At 40.5% G+C, this 20,424-nt stretch overlaps 1 protein-coding gene across 2 annotated transcripts in view; it reads right to left on the bottom strand.

Annotated features, from left to right (window-relative positions):
* Mamdc2 (MAM domain containing 2) overlaps positions 1 to 20,424 on the bottom strand; it is a 137,284-nt gene that overhangs the window by 22,732 nt on the left and 94,128 nt on the right. Inside the window, exons 9-11 of one of the 2 annotated variants that reach the window (XM_057778068.1) lie at positions 17,512 to 17,777; positions 2,928 to 3,021; positions 321 to 469 (exon numbers count right to left, since the gene is read on the bottom strand). In XM_057778068.1, the coding sequence (XP_057634051.1) occupies positions 321 to 469; positions 2,928 to 3,021; positions 17,512 to 17,777 (509 nt within the window). Of the gene's footprint in view, positions 1 to 316; positions 470 to 2,927; positions 3,022 to 17,511; positions 17,778 to 20,424 lie in introns of both variants that reach the window. The other variant, XM_057778067.1, reaches the window with a different exon arrangement.

Below are 20,424 nucleotides of genomic sequence, written 5' to 3'. Positions count from 1 at the left end.
CCTGCATGCCCCCAATCTGCCTGTACATTTATATACTAATCCTCAACTCCAACTTTGATTAACTTCTTTCTCCCTTTTGTACCTCTTTCAGTTTTTAAAACCTAGTTCTAAATTATCTTTGCAGCACTATACATTAATTAGTATTATAAACATAAAAGATGATTTTCCAATAAACCGATTAAAAATCTCATGCATGTAGAATCATGTGTAGTTTATTCTGACCACAAGACATAAATTTGCACTCTCAAAATGCAGTGAATGACCGCTAGTTGCTAAGTTATGTTCTTAGGAAACAGCACCATGTGGCATAACTCACCTACCCCAGTAGTGTGATCTCCCTTTGGTCCTGTGTAAGAGGTGGGTGTTTCTCCTCTCCCCCTGTGCCAGCTGCTCCGGTTTCTTTTTTCCTGTGTAAACGCACATTCATCTTGATCGAAAGTGCACTCTCCAGGTGGAGGTGGAAGTCTCTCTGCAAGGAAACAGCAGGTGTTGCAATTGCAGAGACAGTCGATGAATATGGATAGTCTCATGGCTCCTAGCAGCCCACATTGCATGTCTGAGAGGTGTCTGGCCATATGTCAAGCCTATGGAGAGGCAAATCCCCCACAGGTGGCCTAGCAAGCCTTTCCTCCAGCTAACCTGTGCTCCATCATGGGTCCTATCCTGACACAGAATTAGAAATCTAGATCTGAAATGTTGGGTTACTTTGAACAAGACATCTTCCCAAACTTGGGGATTTGTTTGGGTGGAATTGAAAAGCTCTGGAAATTGGAGATACAGTGCCTATAGCACCTTCTTATATCCATATCCCCAGTGAAATTTTCAATGACAGTCTGTTTCTTATGTTTCTCTTGTGTTTTATTTTACATACAGTGCTAATTAATGAAGCCCCATTCCCTGTTATATACCGAGTGTGGATATTCTTATTGGTATTGTCCTTCTAAGGACTCAGAACCCAAGGGTCTGAAAACAAGATGTCTTCCTTTAAATTGATTTTCTAACATTGGGAGTAAACACAGAGCCTGTGTAAGCTGTGAAAATGTCTGCCACTGAGCAAGGCCACCAGCCCAAATGCAGTTTGCAATTATTCTCTGGTATCAGAGTGTTGTTACAAGTTGGCTATTTGTTAAAGAGATGAATACCATGTCTGACATGTTGCTAGCTTCCATGACTTTATTTTATTTATTTATTTATTTACTGTCATCAATGCTTAATCTGATGTAAGACAAAAATAAAAGGAAAATTATAAAGAAATGACTGGGAGGAGCTCATTCTGGAGTCTGGCTGAAGTCTCAAGCCAGCCAAGAGTGGAGGATTTGACACACTTCTAGAACTATTTTAAATAATAATGCTAAAATAGCAGGGAGCCTTGCATAAGATTTGTGTATGGCTTAAATTAATCTTACTCCATTTCCAGATGCAAACATGTTATGTTCTGAGGCTCTCACACACAAGATTATAAATTTAGTTTGTAGACAAAATATGTCCCAACCCCCTTGCAACTAATATAGTAAGGAATCCTTCAACACTGTGACCTATGGTTTTGTCTTCTTAACAGTCCTTATGTTTATCAGTACACATTAGAAACCACATTAGAAAAAGAAAAAATCCTTAGAAACCCTTTTAACAATGTAACTCCAGAAAGCCACCAAAATTCTCTATACAACTATGGAGACCGTCTCTTGAGAAGCCCCACAGCCTTATCTTGGACGTCTACTGTCCTTTTCCTAAGCATCTTGTTGTGTTGACATTAGAACTTAAATCCGTGTTTAAACCTTTTCTTAATAAGTTCCAATTTTGCTTCTGATTTATTCGGAAATTCTTTCCTGAGGTATAGAAGCCCGAGCTGATTTGAAAGAACCATTGCATCCTCATCCCAAGGCTCAGGGATCATTGTGGAAGTACAGAGCCAAAGAGTGTAAGAGCAGCAGCTGGAGATGACTGCAACGGAACATCTGGACATAGCACATATGAACTCCCAACACATATGAACTCACATAGGAACTGCACATATGAACTCACAACAGTTATGACAGTGTGCACAAGACCTGTGTACGTCCAAGCCGGGCTAAATCCCAGCATGCATAGGTACATCAGGCACACAATCCTACCCCTCACAATAGAGAGCTACCGGAAAAGGAAGGATCAGATTTATCTAAGTATGTAACCCTTCACAAGTTGACCATGTTTCAGTGGAAGGACACACTTCCAAGGATATTTTGGGCAGGACAAATGGCCTTGAAGGGTTTAGACCCCCCAAAGTTAGGTGAATGAGGGAAAGAGAGTAGTTCTGGGAAGACTTGGGAATGTAAATACGATCAAAACAATATTATACAAAACTTTCAAGTAACTAAAAAATAAAATAACAAATAACCATCAGGCTGCTATAAGCAGCAGCATAAGACTATGTCACCTGTTGCTGCTGTAGGGTCTATTGTTCTCTGTCACTTTGTTGACTTAGAACATATCAACTTTATCAAAAGTTTAATGAAATATGCCTCACAAGTATTTGTGAAATAACAAAGTCATCAGTATTACTTGAAAATGTGCATTCTCTAAGAGTACAGTGATAATACTGGTTTAGATAAAGGGCACTTGTTTTTAAAGTATTATTTGGAGGCAGTTAATAAGCTAGGGAATGTATATGCATTGTCCCCAACATTCAGGGAGGTTTGCTAATTTTCCTTACAATGAGGAAAAGGAGACAAGCCATACATATAAAACCCCACAGAATACTGGCACTTTAATGTCCAGTTTGTAGAATCTACTACAAAGCTCTGTGAGAATGTGTCTATTAAGAAAAAGCAAAGGATAAAATGTATGTATATGTATGTATATGGATCAAATGCATGAGGTTCTTTGTGGAGCTGGAAATGTCCATCATAGGGCAGAGGGACACAGAACTGAAGTCCAGGTAATCCCCTTACCTGGAGACCGGCAGTTTCCCAATTGTATGGCAATGTCATCCAAAGCTACAAGTCCACAGTCCCAAAAGCTTTTGCATAGGCTCATAAAAACCACCTGTAATTCATAAAAATAAAGTAATCTTGTTAGCTGGAAATGGAAACCCTTCAACCTGAGATTTCCCAAACACAACAGACCTGCACAAGCAATTTGAAACACCCTCTCATTGCTCGTATGAGTAACAGGATATAGTGGCATGGAGAATGGCTACCACTGGTAAACTCCCCTGGAGTTGCGTTCTTTGAAACAGAGTTGACTTCATAAAAAATACCGTGTATATGAATATAAAAACTAGAGGTGGTCTTTCAAGATTCACAGCTGCTTTGAGGGAAGCAAACAATTAGCTAGGTGATAGGAAAAGCCCCTTAGGTTTTAAGTATCTTCCCCTGATAATCGCCAAAGTGGTGGTTGTTTCCCAAGCATCTTTCAAATGTTTCCAGTACAAACATTGTTGAAAGAACTGCCTAGCACTGTGCTTTATTTACACTATGAATAAAGTCCCATTGGCCACCCACCCAGAGAATTCTGCTCCATTTCCAGGACAAAGGCAAATAAAAGCCCTAACATGGTTATTATTAAATTCAGTGTGTGTGTGTGGGGGGGATGAGGGAGAGGGAGGGAGAAAAGGAGAGAGAGAGAGAGAGAGAGAGAGAGAGAGAGAGAGAGAGAGAGAGAGAGATTGATTTTGATTTCTTACTGTTGGGCCAGTTTAAAAGGCTGTGTTTCAGATATATACTGACCAAACAGAGTTCCCTAAAATATTATGTTGCATTTTCACTGTAGTTGATCAAGCTGCTTCAAATACATAGTTTAATGTTTAATTAGTGTGGGTTAGTAAGGTCCATATTCTGTCTCCTAGCTGCAAATCTCTACGCAAGTGGAGAAGACAAAGGCTGGCACACAGCAGCTGAAATTCTACTTAGGATTAATGAGAAAACTCGACCGTCTAGGTTCTACTATGCCAAATGCTGTGGTTTGCTTTTATTCCTGTGTGCCATTAGTGGGGTCCTTTTGCTTAAGATGGTCAGATTTATTAAAAGACAGAATTTATTTTAAGAGAAAAATCTTAGCTCACGTGACATCTTGTCACTCTGCACGCTATAAAATGTCCTAAGTCAATCTCCCCAGAGGAAGCTCTAATTGCCTGATGTGTGAATGTTTCCAGACTCTGTGTTCATATTCTTTTATAAATAGGATAGCTAAGAGATAGAAATGTTTATCTCTGTGGATTTACACAGAACAAAACAAAATAGGGTGACTTTTATGGCTCTTTTTGTAAGCTTCTGTGAATCTTTCTTCTGGAGAGATTGTAGAGGTTATCTAAATAGTAGAGAAAATATTTTACTTTCTAGATTCCTGCCTTGGAGCTTCTTCTGCATTTGGGGAGCAAAGATCTCTGTCTTCACTCCCAAACAGTGTCACATTCTATTAGCATTTTATTGTTATATTAGAAGGAATGCATTGATAGGCCTCATGATTTACCAAATTAATTGTGCTACACAGAGGGAAAAAACGGCTTTTTTTTTCTTTTGTCAGCTTTAAAGTCCGTTTTTCATAAGTACACTGGAAGAGTTCTTTTGCACAATGAACATGAAGAAGCAAGATGATCCATCCTCTAAATCTGTTCCTGTGGAAAGCCCAAACACTTTGCATAGCAATGCATTCTAAAGATGAGAAATATTAGCATGCTTTTATATCTTTACTATGGCACTATTTTATAGTGACCATTAAGCCAAAAAACATGCAGGCGGGCAACAGATGAAATAGCCTAAAATTTCAAAAGGAAAGAAATAAACTAGAATACAGCAGTCTGAGAAATAGGGGATCATTAAATCTGAGTGCTGTGGAAATTATTCAGTGCCACAGACACTGATTTAAAATGCTAAGTTAAAAGCTGATTAAAAGAAAACAATCTCCAATTCATCTAAAATAATAGAAGAGGCCTAGAAAACTTAATAACTATATAATTATTATGTTAGGCTCATAAAATTATAGTTATAGTTATTTCACTATTGAAAAAAATGAGAACATCTATAACAAAAAAGTAGAATAATGTTTGTGATGTAGCTCAATGACAGGGGTTTGCCTAGCATTTGCAGAACCCTGGGTTCAATTCCCAGCAAAATATAGAGACAAAAATAGAATAGTGTGCTAATATTTACTCTAGACTAGTGTTATGTATATGACAGCCTATAGGCACAAATTATATTCAAATTAAAGCTATTCAGTATTGTTAACTACATGACAAAGTATTCAATACAGTAGCAAAATGCAGCCAAGTGCCTAAATGAATTGAACCAACAGATAAATAACATTTCCTAATTACAAAGAGTTATATTGAATGGACTTCTTGGATTCTTTTTGCCATACCAAAATCACATACTTGGCTCCTTTTTTGTTCATGCCAATTATGTTGAACAAAATACTAAATATGTTTGGAATAACACCAGGTTATCTCTACTTCAGATTTTTCCACCTGTAGAATACTAGCTAGCCCGCGTGTCATTCGGTCTAACCACAGACCCACCCCACCCCCAAACCCATCATCTGTTAACTTAATTCAAGCTAAGGCCTCAAACCTCAAATTTGTTTGGCAGTTCTCTGTTAGTATTCCAGAAAATAAAAGAAGTATAACAAGATCACCTTGCTCAGTCTAGCAGCTGGCATTCTCCACCAAAGCTCTGGTAACACTAAGCACTATGTTTGTTGTAGGCTACTTGGTATGGAGAAGCTATTTATAGGTAGTTGGTGACTGAAGGAGTAGCTGACTTACCTGTATTGACTTTGTCCAGGACAAAAGAAAAGTTAACCTGGTGCTTTCTCTTAAGAATGCTCTCTGTGGATACTGGAATGCCCATGTTTCTTACAGTATTATTTACAATGACCAATTTTATAGACTCAGTCTAAGTGTCCAGCTAAAGATAAATAAAGAATATATACACAATGGAGGTTTTTTTTATCTATAAAGAAGAATGTAATTGTGACATTTGTTGGAAAATGGATGGAACTGGAGATCATCATGCTAACTGAAATAGGTCAGACTTGGAAAGATAAATATCACACATTTTCTCTTATATACAAAAAATACATCTGAAAGCCATGAAAATAAAAGGGGACCACATAGAAAGAGAAAGGGGACCAGTAAGAATGAGACAACAGGATAATTGGGGCTTATGATCAAGGTACCTTTTACATATGAATAAAAACACAACAAAGGCAGGTGAGTCTTAGCGAGTTTGAGGCTAGTCTGACATGCAGAGTGAGTTTCAGGAGAGCTAGGGTTGTTACCCAGAGAAACCTTGCCTCAAACAAACAAATAAACAAACAAACAAAATTCAACAACCCATTAGTTTGTACAATGAATATCCACTAAAAACCCTTTGCATATGGGTTGAGATAAGACTGTGTCAAAGGATCAGCCATAATCTAAATTCACGAGAGGTTTAACATCTCATTTATAGAGTTAAAATCCTAATGTTTATATCGATTTCAGTAATATTTTGAAGAGAGTAAACCATCTCTAAAAGGTGGGAAATAAACCTTAGTCCAAGAATATATTAAAATGTATTGAAGAAGGAGAAAGATGAAGAACAGTGTTTCCTAGACATGAAGTTGGATGGCATCTCTTAGACAGGTGTCCTGGACTGTACAGGATAGCTCAGAAGTAAGGTCTAGTCATACTCATTAAATCAGTGTGTTTCAAGTGCCTGAAGGTTTCAGCCTTGGGTGTCACTAATGCTTGAGAGTTACTTTTGTCTTGATGGAGATATTCATCCTTGAGGAAGCCTCTCTAGACTAGCTTTGGAGAGCTACTCAAATATTCTTGAAAATAATATAGTTAAGTAACAACAGATATTACTATTTAACTTGGTCTTCATTGTGCTAAGAAAAAATACCGCATATGCTCTTTTATTCACAACAGGGTGTTTCAGTCTCAGTGCTATTGATATTTAGAGCCAACTGACTCTTCATTGTGGGTGCCCTGGGTCCAGTAGTATGGCCCACAAAATCCTCTCTCCAGCCTCCACTTTTAGGGCTTTGTTATTCCAAGTACTTTCACCCCAAAACTGTAACAGTCAGAGGACGATAGAATTGCCTCTATGCTTCATCTTTTTTTTTTCATTTTGAAAAAAATAATTTTCTACTCTCTAGAAAACAAATACTAATACTAAGCAGAAGAACTGAGGGAACTGAGCAAGCACGACATGAGGTAACGACGAGGAGAGGGTCTGTGTGAAAACCTACTCCTGGCTGTGTTAGTCAACGGGGCCAGACTGCCCCTAAGATAGTGAAAGTCTTGGCAAGTTCTTGGTTAGAACACTGTGAGGAGGGTAGGGTGGGGAGCGACCTAGAGAAATAGTTTTATCATTTAGCCAAACCACATCAGGTTGTTTTAGAACAACTATCCATTTTCACTTCAGAGGTGTCAAAGTGCAAACACTAGCCAACACAATGAGTAGGATTTGGAAGATGAAGGAGATCAGGCTTTGCACAGAGCTGTGAAATACAGTAAAACACGCCTCTGTTGAGCCATTAACAAGGGTTGTCTTTGTTAAAGAGCTAACCTGGACAAACTGCATGGTTTCTCAGTGATGTCTAATGACCTTTCCGTAGCCTGTTTGATAGACTGCAAGCTGAGCTGTTGAGCCGCCGGCGGGGTAAAGTTAGGTCCCTATTTAGAACGCAAAGGACATCTTCCATAAATGATCTTCAGATGAAAACATTTCAATCCTCTGCCAACAAAACCATAAGTAAGCCATGTCCATCAAGGGAGTTCAGTTATTTCTTGTTATCAGTAATGGGCCTCAACTTCAGATCCCAGGTTAAACTGAACATTTCTTCTCATGATGCTAAAATCCTTTGAAATAATTTCAGAGATATATTTGGGTGTGTTGATTACAGAGTTGGTGGAATTAGTCACAAAATCACTATGATATACACAGAGAAATTCTAGAACCCTTCATTAAGATGCTGTGGACACAAGAATAGTGGTGGAACGCCTAACGCCATTGCACTTATCTAAATGATTGACAGTGTTAGTGTGTTTGATTCTGAGAACTACAAAAGCCCCAAGAAAAAACACAGATTTCAAAATGAAGATACTTGGCGGGAATAAGGAATTTTTCACTAATTTATAAGAACAAGCTTAGTGGATTGGCACCTGGAAAAGAGTGTGAGATTTAAACATTCTTAGATCCCGGTTATATTTTAGGAAATTGTTGCTAAATCGTAACAGCATGACTCTTGCAGATGCTATATGTGGTTTGCGTGTCCCACAAACCACAAAAGGACCATGTGTTTTTAAACAACTCTTTCGCTGACCGATGTTTTCTTCTTAAAAGAACCAAAAAGACCCATCTGGTTTTCTTTTTTCTTTCTGTAAAGACTCATATGATTTAATACAACTTTTAGCTTTGACAAACAACAAAGATTGATCAGCTTCCAAATTTCCCCAGTGCAAAAAATCTTTATTCATACAGTTTGAGATAGAGGGCATGCTGGGATAGAATACAGGCCATAGCCATTTTTTCATCTCTCTTTGGGTGGTAAATATGCAAACCTCGCAATTCATTGATTTTAAAACTCTGCATGAGTTTTGGATCTTCCTACCACGGTAAAGTGGGGGACAGGTAGAAGAGGCCCTAGAATCTGTCAGTTTTAGGGTAAGACAAGGGCAGTTTCTGATTCAGATCCATAAGACAGCAAGCTGCACATCCAAGCATGGAACATCAGACCCTTGCCATCTCAGGGATGGGGAAAATTATACCACTCTGCTCATTCTTTCCTTCCCTGTAGGTGTTGAAGAAGACTGCACTCAGCCCTAAACAGGATGCCTCCGTCAAATCTCTCCTCGCAGGGCTCAAGGAACACCCTCAATCCTGTCCCTCACCCACACACCACCCTGCAGAAAGGGAGCAAAGAGAGTGTAAGAGTCAGAGGGGATGAAGAATAACAACAACAACAACAAAAGTCCTCTAAATCAATACAAACTCACAGAGACTGAGGCAGCATGCCAGGGACTGCATGGGTCTGCACCAGGTCCTTTGCATATATATTATGATATCCAGTTTAGTGTTTTTATGAGATTGCTGAGTGTGAACAAGTATCTTGTATCTTCTGATTCTTGTATCTTCTCTAGGGCTCTTTTCCTTCTGTTTGTTTACTTTGTATAATTCCAATGTGCTAGTTTTTGTTTTATCATATTATGATATATATTATATTATATTAATTATTATCAATTAGAAACCTGTTTGGAGCTGGAGAGATAGCTCAGAGGTTAAGAGCACTGGCTGCTCTTCCAAAGGTCCTGAGTTTAATTCCCAGTAACCACATGGTGGCTCACAACCATCTGTTATGAGATCTGGTGCCCTCTTCTGGCCTGAAGGCACACATGTACACAGAACATTGTATACATAAGAAATAAAACAGAAAAGAAATCTGTTTGTTCCTAATGAGAGACAGAAAGGGAGTGGGTCTAGATGGGAACAGAGGTGGGGAAGACCTGGGAGGAGGAGAGAGAGGGGAAACCATAATCAAGATATATTATGTGAGAAAAAGAGCTATTTTTAATAAAAGGGAAATAAAATAAAAATATGGTTCTGAAAGACTTGATCTTAGAACTTCCCAGTTAAAGAGCTCTGGGCCTGGACTTTATACCAAGTATTTCGGTCATACATCTAAAAGTTTTCAGAGTTGGGGCTCCAAAAGTATTGTGCTTACCTGTCCCAGCTACTTTGAACTAAAGGACATTGGCAGGGCCTCAGAAGTCAACCTTTTTGTCCCTCTGAAGGAGAATTGAGTGGCGCAGGTAGACTAGGGAAGGACAATGGGCTTCCTAAGAGGGCTGCTCATTCTTCCCAGAAAACCTTACAGAGAGAAAGATGGAAAGGCACTGGGGAGAGGGGGGCATTTAAACAGGATCAGTAGTGGAAAGGGAGGACCCAGAGGTCTCAGGAAGTATCCGAGCCAGCTACCATCTAAAGGACTCCAGCTTTGGGTTTCTTTCATCCGGAATGCATGCAGCTTTCCCTTTCCCTACAGCTTGCTCTTCTGTCCTTCCTGGGGGCTCAGTTCTTTGTTCCTTCTAGGGAATGAACTCAGCAACCCTCTAGACAACTGCAGACACCCCCATTATACCTTTGTCTTTTTGTCTCCAGGTCCTTCCAAAAACAGTCTGTAGAGACTGGAATTTATTTTCTCTAAGGGAGATGATAAAAGTTAGACTTCCCTTTCCCCACAAATACCATCATAAAACATAGAAACATTGCCCTAATCTTTACCGTCTTCTGCTGTAGGGGGCCATGCAGAACTTCTCTGACCCAGCTTACAGGTCAGAGAGTAGGTTATACACCCCTCCCACTTCAGAAGGGCTCCGGACTGTGCTTGGGAGGACAATCTACTCCAAATGAGGGGACTGCAAGTGTTAAGGTTCTCTTCCTGCTCCCCACCTATTACCATCAGTGCATTCTTTTTACCCAGCAGTATGTCCATACGGCTGTGCATGCGGCACGGAGAGCATGCCCCTGGATCCTCAAGTCTTTGTTTCTAAGGGCTCCCACATCACACTAAACTTAGATTGGGGCTTACATTAGTCTTATCCCTCTCTTGCTGACTTGAGGTTTGAAAACGGAGGCTGTCATGGGGAAAGAAAGTACAGGTACTATGCTTTCGTGCTTGCCCAGCCCTGAGTGCTGGAGAGCAGTGCACTCAGAGAGCTGGTTAACTGGGACCCAGCGGTAACTCTTCTGGCTTCACAGCTGCTCCTCCTCACCACGATGCTCTTCTCTCCCTTACTTGGTACTGTTACCTTTCCACTCTATCTTTCCATGGTCACGTTAGGAAAGAATTCCCAAATCCCTGATCCTTCATCCTATAACCTCACCATCATGTCCCCTTCATACTTCCTTTATGCTGAGAGCAAAACCTGAAACCAATGTTATATCCTTTACACTGGGGACACAGATGGCCAATTTTACACAATATGGGGCATCCAAACAGAACATGAATGTGAGATCTCCAAAAGTGAGCATTAAGCAAAGAAAAGATAGCATTTTTGTTGATATTTCAGAATCTAATTTCATATTCTAATAATGGGGATATTATATATAATGATATCATAAACCCTTTGTCACTGATGAAAGACAGATGTGGATGTTTTTCTGTTTTGCACATATATTCATGCATGTGTGTATATACATGTTTGTGTGTGTGTGTGTGCACCTAGAGCCCAAAGGTCAAAATAATATCTTTCTCTGTCTCTCTTCATATTATTTTCTGAATTAGCTAGAATGGCTGGCCAGTGAGCTCTGGGGATCTGTCTGTCTCCACCTCCTCAAATACTGGGGTTCCAGAGATATGATACCATGCCCAGCTTTTCTGTGGGTGTTGGCGAGCTCAGCTTAGGCCCTCATGTTTTCATGGCAAGTCCTAACTGAACCATGTCCTCATCTCTGGCGTTCCTGCTTCTCGTGTATACATCTCAGGCATATGAACTGGACATGCAGGAACCACAGAGAAATGACTGCTGAACTTGCCTAAAGGTGAGATGATCCTTTGGTGTTTCTGCTTCATGAAAGAGTCTGCCAGACATTCTGCAGGACACAGAAGAAAATGACTGAATGACTGACAAACTGCCAATATAGGTAGAACTGTCTTTGAAATTTCCTGCTTAATGGAAAAGTTGCCTGATACTATGGGCCTGTAGACTGAAGATGGATGCCCTAATGGTACAGAAGAACTTTGGGTGACTGTCCAGGCAGTGAGATGTCTCTGTCAGTTCTAGAGTTTTGGAAGTAGTTTACAATGCACTTTCTGTTTACTTAGGTAATATTATATCCTTCTGGAGTCTTTGATGGAGCTGAAGAATAGATAGTTATAATTTTCCTTAGTTATGATAAAAGATAAAGTACATATAAATATTGCAACTGTAATTCTTGCTTGATACCTGTTTTGTTATATGTAATTTTACTATGTTAAAGTTAAAACCTTCCTTTTTATTTAAACAGAAAAGAGGTGATGTGGGATTCCCTTCTGTATGCTGTGAATACCATCGGTTAATAAAGAAACTGGCTTGACCTGGGGGCAGAATAGAGGTAGGCAGGGAAAACTAAACTGAATGCTGGGAGAAAGAAGGCAGAGACAAGAGTACCATGGAGCTACCCGATTGGAAAGACATGAGCTGTCAACTGGAACCTTGCTGGTGGGCCATGAGCCTCATGGTAAAATATAAAAGAATGGAAGTGGGTTAATTCTAGATGTAAAAGCTAGCCAGCAATACGAGTAAATGATTGGCCAAGCAGTGATTTAATGAATACAGTTTCTGTGTAGTTATTTTGGGCCTGAGCAGCCAGGAACAAACAAGCGGCCTCTTACAACACTTTCCTTCCCCCCCATTCCTGCTGCTTTTTTCCTCCTCTCCTTAATCCTCTCTCTGGCAAGTGCCCTGTCATTAAGCTTTAACACACCCTCACAAATTGCTTTCTTCCACGTAACTTCCTAGATGCTCTTTACTCTGCAGAACATTGCGATGGTAGTGATGGGGGTGCAGAAGATATAGTTTTACGGTTCTTGAACTTTTGAGAATGTTTCTGAAACGTTAAAAATACACTGTTTTTTAAAGAGAAGAGGCTGGGGAAATGGATCAACTTATAAACTACTTGTCATGCATGCCTGAGGAACTGAACTCCACCTCAGTGCCAACATAAAAAAAAAAAAAACAAAGAACAAAACAAAGAAACAAACAAACAAAAAAACCGGGTGATGTGGGGAAGAACAGCTAGGTGGATCTCTGGGACTTGCTGGTCAGACAGTCTAATCAAATTGGTGAGCTCTGGGCTCAGCGAGAGACTGTTTTAAAAAATAAGCTGGCAAACAATTGAGAAATTCTCCTGACCATTGATCTCTGGCTTGCTTGTGCAAATGCACACATGTGCACGCGCGTGTGCACACACACATACACACACCTTTTCACCTCACATATGTGCACATGCACATACAAGCATACACATACAAAATCTTGTAGAGCTCATGGTTGTACACATCTTTGATTTATTTAAGAAAGTCTAATATTGTTAAAAATGACTTAACTCTGACATCATTTTCAACACCTCACAGAAAAAAAAAATCAGGATACAGAATTATCCATGCACCAAATAAATATTGTAACCTAGAAAAGCAACCTTTGTTCTTTCTTTCGATGTGTCTGTGCTGTGCTGAATTTAATCGTGCTAATTATGTGCCAGGAGACATGCTACATACTTCACTTAAGCTCACGTGATACACAAATGACTTCACAGCAAGTACTACCAGATGCCCATTTTACACATGGGAGAAAAGAGAAGGTTACATAGATAAAGGGACCACAAAACTAGCCCAGAGAAGAAGCCATGAGTGACAGAGGGCCCTCAGCCAAGCACCGCAAGTTCTAACTCATTGGTCTGTTTTATCTGTGATTAACCACCTTGAATTCTGACCCCCTCTGGGAGCCGAACATTTCTAAAACAGATAAATTGAGAGCCAGTTTAATAAAGTCCTGGATTTTCTTATTTACCTAATCAGAGCATTAGAGCTACACGTTCTTTCCTACCTGATCCTGTCATTTGACGTCAACCAAGAGAGGGCTGGGTGACCAACAGGTATGGTATAAAAACAGCGTGTGTTCTGCAGTCAGTGAGTCCTGGATCCACTCTCATCCCTGCCATTTAAGTTCAGAGAAACAAGAAGCCAAAGTTGCAGAAAACAGCAAAGTGTCCTCATAATTGTGGTGAATGTGATAATGGTTTTGTGTGAGGGGGTGGCAAGGGAAACAGGGAGAACATGTCTGAGATGCGTTTTAGAGCTCTGACCTAATGGTCTTACCTGCAATTTGAAGGAGATCAAGAAACTAAGAAGAACCAAGCCATTCTAACACACTGAGATTTCAGAGTCCTCCTCTGTAAATGGATTGTTGGGAGATGTTAAGGATTGGGAGTGGGAGAGCTCGCTTCTGGTCACACAGTAGGAAGATGGGAAGTGGAGAGCTCACTTCTGGTCACACAGTAGGAAGATGTCAAGGATTGGGAGTGGGAGAGTACACTTCTGGTCACACAGTAGGTGCTTGATAAAAAACCACGTTTCTTCTGGTTTTGACCTGAGCTGATCTGGGACTCCCTAGAAGTCTCAGCAGGTTCATTTCAGAATCTCAGTCATTATAAATTCCAACTATTATAAAATGTATGCGAAGCTCAATATGCTCAGAAAAATTTCTTAAGCTTCCACCGGTTTAGAATAAGTTAAAATAAATATTGCATGATTAAACTGTAGAAAGCAGCCAATAGAAGCTTCTAGACAACATGCAACAGCTGATAAGCATTCCCCCTCCATGCCTATTTTCAGTGCTTTGTGACTTAACACGCTTTTCTAAATGTGAAGAATATTTGGAGAATCATACCCTCTGTGGACAGGAACCACATGTGGGGAACAGTCTCACAGGTTTGGTGTTATACTTCTCAAATACTTTTCTCAGAGGCATTGGAGGGTGCTTACACAAGAACTGTACATTGAACTCTAGCTTTTTAGGTGTATGAAGAGTCCAATTCAGACCTGTGAACTTGCAGGGACATCTCCCAGAATCTCAGAGTGGGAGAACTGGGCATGGAACTCACACAAACACACACTTGCCTAGATCTTTACCAGCTGAAAACCTGCTAGTCTACCAATCCTGGGCTCAGTACAGTTCAATTTCCAGTACTATAGAAAAGCAAAAGAAAGCACACGGGCACTAAAAAGAAGAAGAAGCCAAGGGGTTATGGCAAGAGAAGGGTTCACTGTAAATCTACAAAACAGCAGACAGAGGGCAAGGAAGCAAAACTGGCTTACAATTAGAGATAGAATTATGTTAATTTTTGGAATTAACTTATAGATTAATGTTCCTCATCTAAGCATGATATGGCACATCATTTAGAAATGGACAGATAATTTTAGTTGTTGCAGTGACCATAGAAGTTTAAAATCCAGTAATTTGAGGGATAGCTCTATACAAAGTCAGAAATGTCTGTCTTATAATGTCAACAGGACCTCTGCTAGGACATCTGTTCAGGTCAAGCTTAGTAGGAATGTGAGTGTGTGTTCCAGTTTCAACAATGCCCCAAAACAACTATATATTTGAGAAGGGCACAGAAAGCCAAGAAAAATTGTAGGAGTGAGGATTTATTCATGTTACAAAGTAGGTATAAATAAACACTATCTAAAGTTTGACATGGAGGTATAGTTAAAGTTGTGTTCTAAGAACCCAAATAAAAACAAAACTATGAGAAGTCCTTAACTTTTCATAGCAGAGAATCAGCAAGCACAGTAAAAGTTAATGGAGAAAAACATTACAAATCTGGAAAGAAACTCCTCAGAAAAAAACAGGAGTAGAATTGGAGTTTGCACTTAGGGGGAGAGGACAGTGAAGGAAACATTGACTCTTTGCTGTATCTCTTAAGTAGCTTTCATTTGTGTAAACACATGGAAGCCTAGTGTATAAACACATAAGTACACAACACACACAAACACCTACATATGTGTGTGCGTGTGTGTGTGTGTATACCATCAGTAAGCAAGCTTCAATTCTTCTCCACTAACTGTACCCTCTCCCTCTCTGAGGAGATAGTTCTGCCCAGCAGGAATCTTCTAGAACTAGGCCAGCTTCAAACAGACACCTGGAGGTTTATGTGTTGGACTTTCGTTTGAGTACATGAGCAGTTCCTTCCAAGAGCTATAAGAACTCTTCTATCCTGACTGGGTCTGACTCCATTTTCCCTTCTGAGGAACTACTCAGTGGCTGGACGTCTTGGTGTTCAGCTTCCAAAGAAGAAAAGGACAGAACCTCTGGGGCACCCATATCTGCTAGGAGGTTCTTCTAGCTTCCTGAGGATCAGGAACAACTGGGACTCTTTGTAAAGGACTGAGCAGATTCCTAAGCAGTACAGCATTAGCCAGTAGAGGTTACAGAGGTGAGGAGGAACAGTGGTTAGAAGCCGTCATGGCTTGAACTTTGTCCCCTCCAAACACTAGGTCTGCCAAGTCTGGATAACATTATTTTCAACAACAATCAGTAGATTCACTTTTACAACTTTCTGAGCAATCATAGTGACATTCAGTGGGATAGTGACATTCAGTGAATTTATCTCAATCTTAAGCATCTCAATCTACTATCAAATGTGAACTCCATCTTATGAGTAGGATCTGAGATTCATTTATCTTTATATCCCTTGCTTCAAATAAATACAGAACAGATGATGGTTTAATAAAGGAACAGACACATGAATGAACAAATAAATACATGTAAGCTAAATAAATAAAACAAAATTCTTGCTATATTTTTGTTTAAAAATCAGTAAAATTGAATTTAAAGCAAAACATAAATTCTACATTCTGGTGAGTCCTTGAGTATGCGACACTGGGATGTGTGTGTTTGTGTGTTTGTGTTGTGATAGCTGTTCGTGGGAATTAGATGATTGGAAATGGGCAAACATCTTAATTCTTTGAGATACTTAAGAGGTATAGAGAGGCCTGGGCTTTTCTGGCACTGATCCATCAAAGACGAAGTGCAAGTGTCAAAGGACATTTATACAAAGAAAGATTCATTGAGCGCACATTTGGAATTGTCTAGGCAACAAGCTAGAGGATTATCTTGTCCTCCCATGGTATTAACCTTTCTTGGGGGGTTTGGAGTCGGGGTACCTCCTGGATGGTGTGATGATCAGATTATTCACCCATTCACTCAACAGTATATACAGAGCCCCACTGTTTGAGATGATCTTGGAGGAAATGGCCTTTGTTCATTCTCTTTGGGTCTCTCTCTTACACAGAGGACACTCAAGACAAATGTGTTAGTCTCCTGAAAGGCCAAAACAAAACGAATTTTCCCACGCTGGTTTCCCATCTTAATTCACAGAACTTGCTGCATCTGTCAAGCTTCTTTGAGTTTATGAATTGGTAAGCTTGGGAGCTTACTGCCTTTCTTTTGTATTTGCCTTGATTTATAGGGCTGTTTTTGTGTTCTTATTACTAACAAAATCAGCAGCTGATGGCTTCCTGTGTGCATCTCTGAGTGGGGTCAGCTGGTTCTAGTGATCACCCAGGCTTTAGCCTGTGTCTTCTTAAGGCCTTGAGTGTTGACCTTAAAGCCACAGTGAAGACCCAGGCACAATGATCTCATCTTTTCAATTGCAGCATTGTGGGGAAGGAGAAGGAAGAGAGGTGGAGAGAGAGATAGATAGATAGATAGAGAGAGAGAGAGAGAGAGAGAGAGAGAGAGAGAGAGAGAGAGAGAAGGGAGAGAGACAGGGAGAGAGACAGGGAGAGAGAGATTGTGTGCTCTTAGGTGGACATAATTCAGGAAACACAAAGGAATTGAAGACTTAGCATGCAGCCGCCAGGGGCAGGTTGTGTGTATTTTATGTACTAACACAGGTCTTAGTCTGAACAGAAGAATAAGACACCATCAGCAGATAGTAACTAAATAGGAATTGCGAACGTATCTAGCAACTAAAACTGGACACAACTGGAACAGTTTTACTGTACCTTTGTGGGCATGGGCTTTTTAAAGCTGATTTCAGCTTGTATCCAAACACCCCTCGGGGACTCGAGCACAGACCAGATCTTCTCTTGCACCACATGGTTTTCTTCAAAGATATAAACTGCAAGGGTGTCGCTCATTTTCAAAAACCCGAAGATGGCATAATGAAAGCTCACACAGTACTGCATGTTCCCTGGTAAGGAGGGACCGTAGAGCCTTCCGATGTAGCCAGGCTGGAACGTAAACTTAGTGTTGGCCAGCAGGTAATGCCCTGTGAGGGAGACAAAGCAGCAGCAATGCAGAGTGAGAAGCACAGACTGTCAAGTGGAAACTGGCTAAAGCAATGGGGTTTGCCAGCCGAGACTACTTCCAGGGGCTTTAAACTATAAAGATGCTTTTTCTTGAAGTTTGTGGTTTAAGTGACAAAAAAAAATATAAAATCTATAAAATGTCCTTGTACCTCCATTGCAAATGAAATCTCTTAGGAATTCAAGTAAATATCACGAGGCAGTATAGCTCTTATAGTGAGTGCACAGACTCAGATTCGTGGTATTAACTAGGAATTATGCTTTTTTTTATATCAGAAGATGAATGAATGAGCTTGGGACTGCTGACTGTCTGGCTCAATTCCTGGTGCTGGGTCACACACACTCAGTGGCAGTCAAGAGCTCATTCCCAGGCTATATCTGTAGTGCCCTGGAAGGTGGTGCCAGGACAGGTTGGCCTGGCATTGTTTGAGATTTCTGTGTCTGGGCAAAACCCACTGTTCTTTTGACCATATATTAAATCCATACCTGAGAAACCATGTTTCTACTCAGATTTGCCCTCCCAGGTACTGAAGCTGTGTTCAATTGTTCTAAATACCATAAGGAAATTTCTAACAGCAATGGTTCCCTTACCACCAATCCTACTGCCCATGTATTCAGCTTAAGATGGATCCATGTATGGGAAGTCAGACAGAACAGCTTTCCCCTTTTCTGATCCATTCTCTGTGAGTTCACTTCAGTATTTTCTCTACAGTTTAGTTTCCCCAAAATATTTTAAAAATCTCATTCTTGTAAGAAGAGTTGGGGGCCTTGTTCCTTCCCTGACACTGGCTGGGCACGTGAGGACGCGGTGTGAGGACTGATGTCTGCAAGCCGGGAAGAACAGCCTCACCAGTCTGGATCCCAGACTTCCAGACTCATGAGTGTGACAAAAAGCAGCTGCTGTTTAAGCCCCAGTCTGTGGTGCTTTCCTCTGGCAATGGACGAACATGGATGGCCACCCAACAGCCAGACCCTTTTGGAACCTGAATATCATCTTTCTCTTTTCCACTCAAAACCTTTCAACGGCTTCTTATCTCCTCTATAATTAACCCCCAAGGCTTGCTCTGGTCTGCCAAACCTGCCATCCATCCCCCTATCCCCCCCCCACCAGTTATGCTGCCCCTTCTACCACACAGCGGGTGTGGCTGGCTCTCTCCACACTGAAAGACCTCACAGACGCTTGTCTCTGCAGCTTTCCTTGAAGAGACCACTCCGAAATCTCTAACCCAAATCAGTTCCTTACTCTCTTCTCTCTCAGAGCACTGAAGGTCATCAGGACACAGTGCCTAAAGTATGCCCCTCTGCTACATTAGTTATTTTGAGCTGAAGGCATTTGAGGACAGTAGAGGCAGAAAGGGCTCTCTGCCTTCCCACTTTCTATCTAAAGCAGGCCATAACATGTGCTGGGAGCAAGGTGCACATCCTGTTGAGGAAGTCAGTATACAGAGACTGAGACTGTACCAGAGCAGATCCGTACCAACAGAGGCACAACAAAGTCACTGTCTTTTATTAGTTTTCTCCCTGGACTTCCCAGTCACTTTCTCACAATCTACTATCCCTCCCTCTCGCTTGTCTCGCTGCTTTCCACAACTTTCTTTATTAAAGATGATACAGAAGCCTTCATTTTCCCTGTGAAGGTTCCCATGTGCATGTAAAACTGTTTTATTATAACATTGCATTTTTCCTCTTGCTAACCTGATTCATGTCTGTTTAATTCTCAGCCTTAGCTACAGAATCTAAGGGAGAAGGGAATAAGTTTTCATCTTTTGCTACGCTTGGGATTATGTTCATCTGTATATATGTTTACCTATCACTTCTTTTGTTCATTGAAATGGTTCTCAGACAGGAGAGTGAGGTTCATATTGGTATTTTATCCTCGCTGGGCTTAATTTGCCAAAGTTTAGAAAAGTCTTTGTAGGGCTTTCATTTCCACCACAGATTAGACCATCTTTAAGAAAACAATGTGAAATTATAGGCATAAAGTTGCAAGACCCTTTCCAAGGTCACCTGGTGGCCTTTGTAAATGAGCACATGTAGAAATTTACCTCCCTAGCTTCGTGACAAATTCATCATGGTGCCCAGGACGTAGATAAATAAATGAAACAAAACTGTTTAGCCCCCTGCCTGCCCTGCGCCCCCGTGAGTGGGATTCCTGAGGATGTCATTAAAGTACTTTCAATACTGAAGCAACACTCGGTCTCTGACTTCTGGGACAGATATGCCTATGAAATGTCCACTCAAATGTTTTTTCACCATGATATTTATTATTGTGGCAGAATGTATAATATACGGTTTCCCATCTCAACCATGTTAATAATGTTATCCCTTTGGTGATTCACTAAGCTTTCATTTTGTTAACTTGCAGAGCGAGAGCAACCATCACCATTCTTTAGTTCCCTGGCATTTTCATCATCCCCAAAGTAAACTTCATGGTCATTCCACAGCTGGCCTCCATCCTTGTCCCCGCAGCTCCTGCAACCACTAATCTGCCTTCTGTCGCTATGGATTCCTTTGTAGATTTCATGCAGATGAATCTAGTGGGTTTTGGTTTGTTTGTTTGTTTTAAAGTATTTTATCTGAAACGAAGAGCAAAGCAGTCTCCAAATATTT

Source organism: Chionomys nivalis, chromosome 8 (assembly GCF_950005125.1).
Source record: "Chionomys nivalis chromosome 8, mChiNiv1.1, whole genome shotgun sequence".
Classification (NCBI taxonomy): domain Eukaryota; kingdom Metazoa; phylum Chordata; class Mammalia; order Rodentia; family Cricetidae; genus Chionomys; species Chionomys nivalis.
The sequence above is the reverse complement of the archived record's forward strand: the minus strand, read 5'-3'. Positions and strand labels throughout refer to the sequence as shown.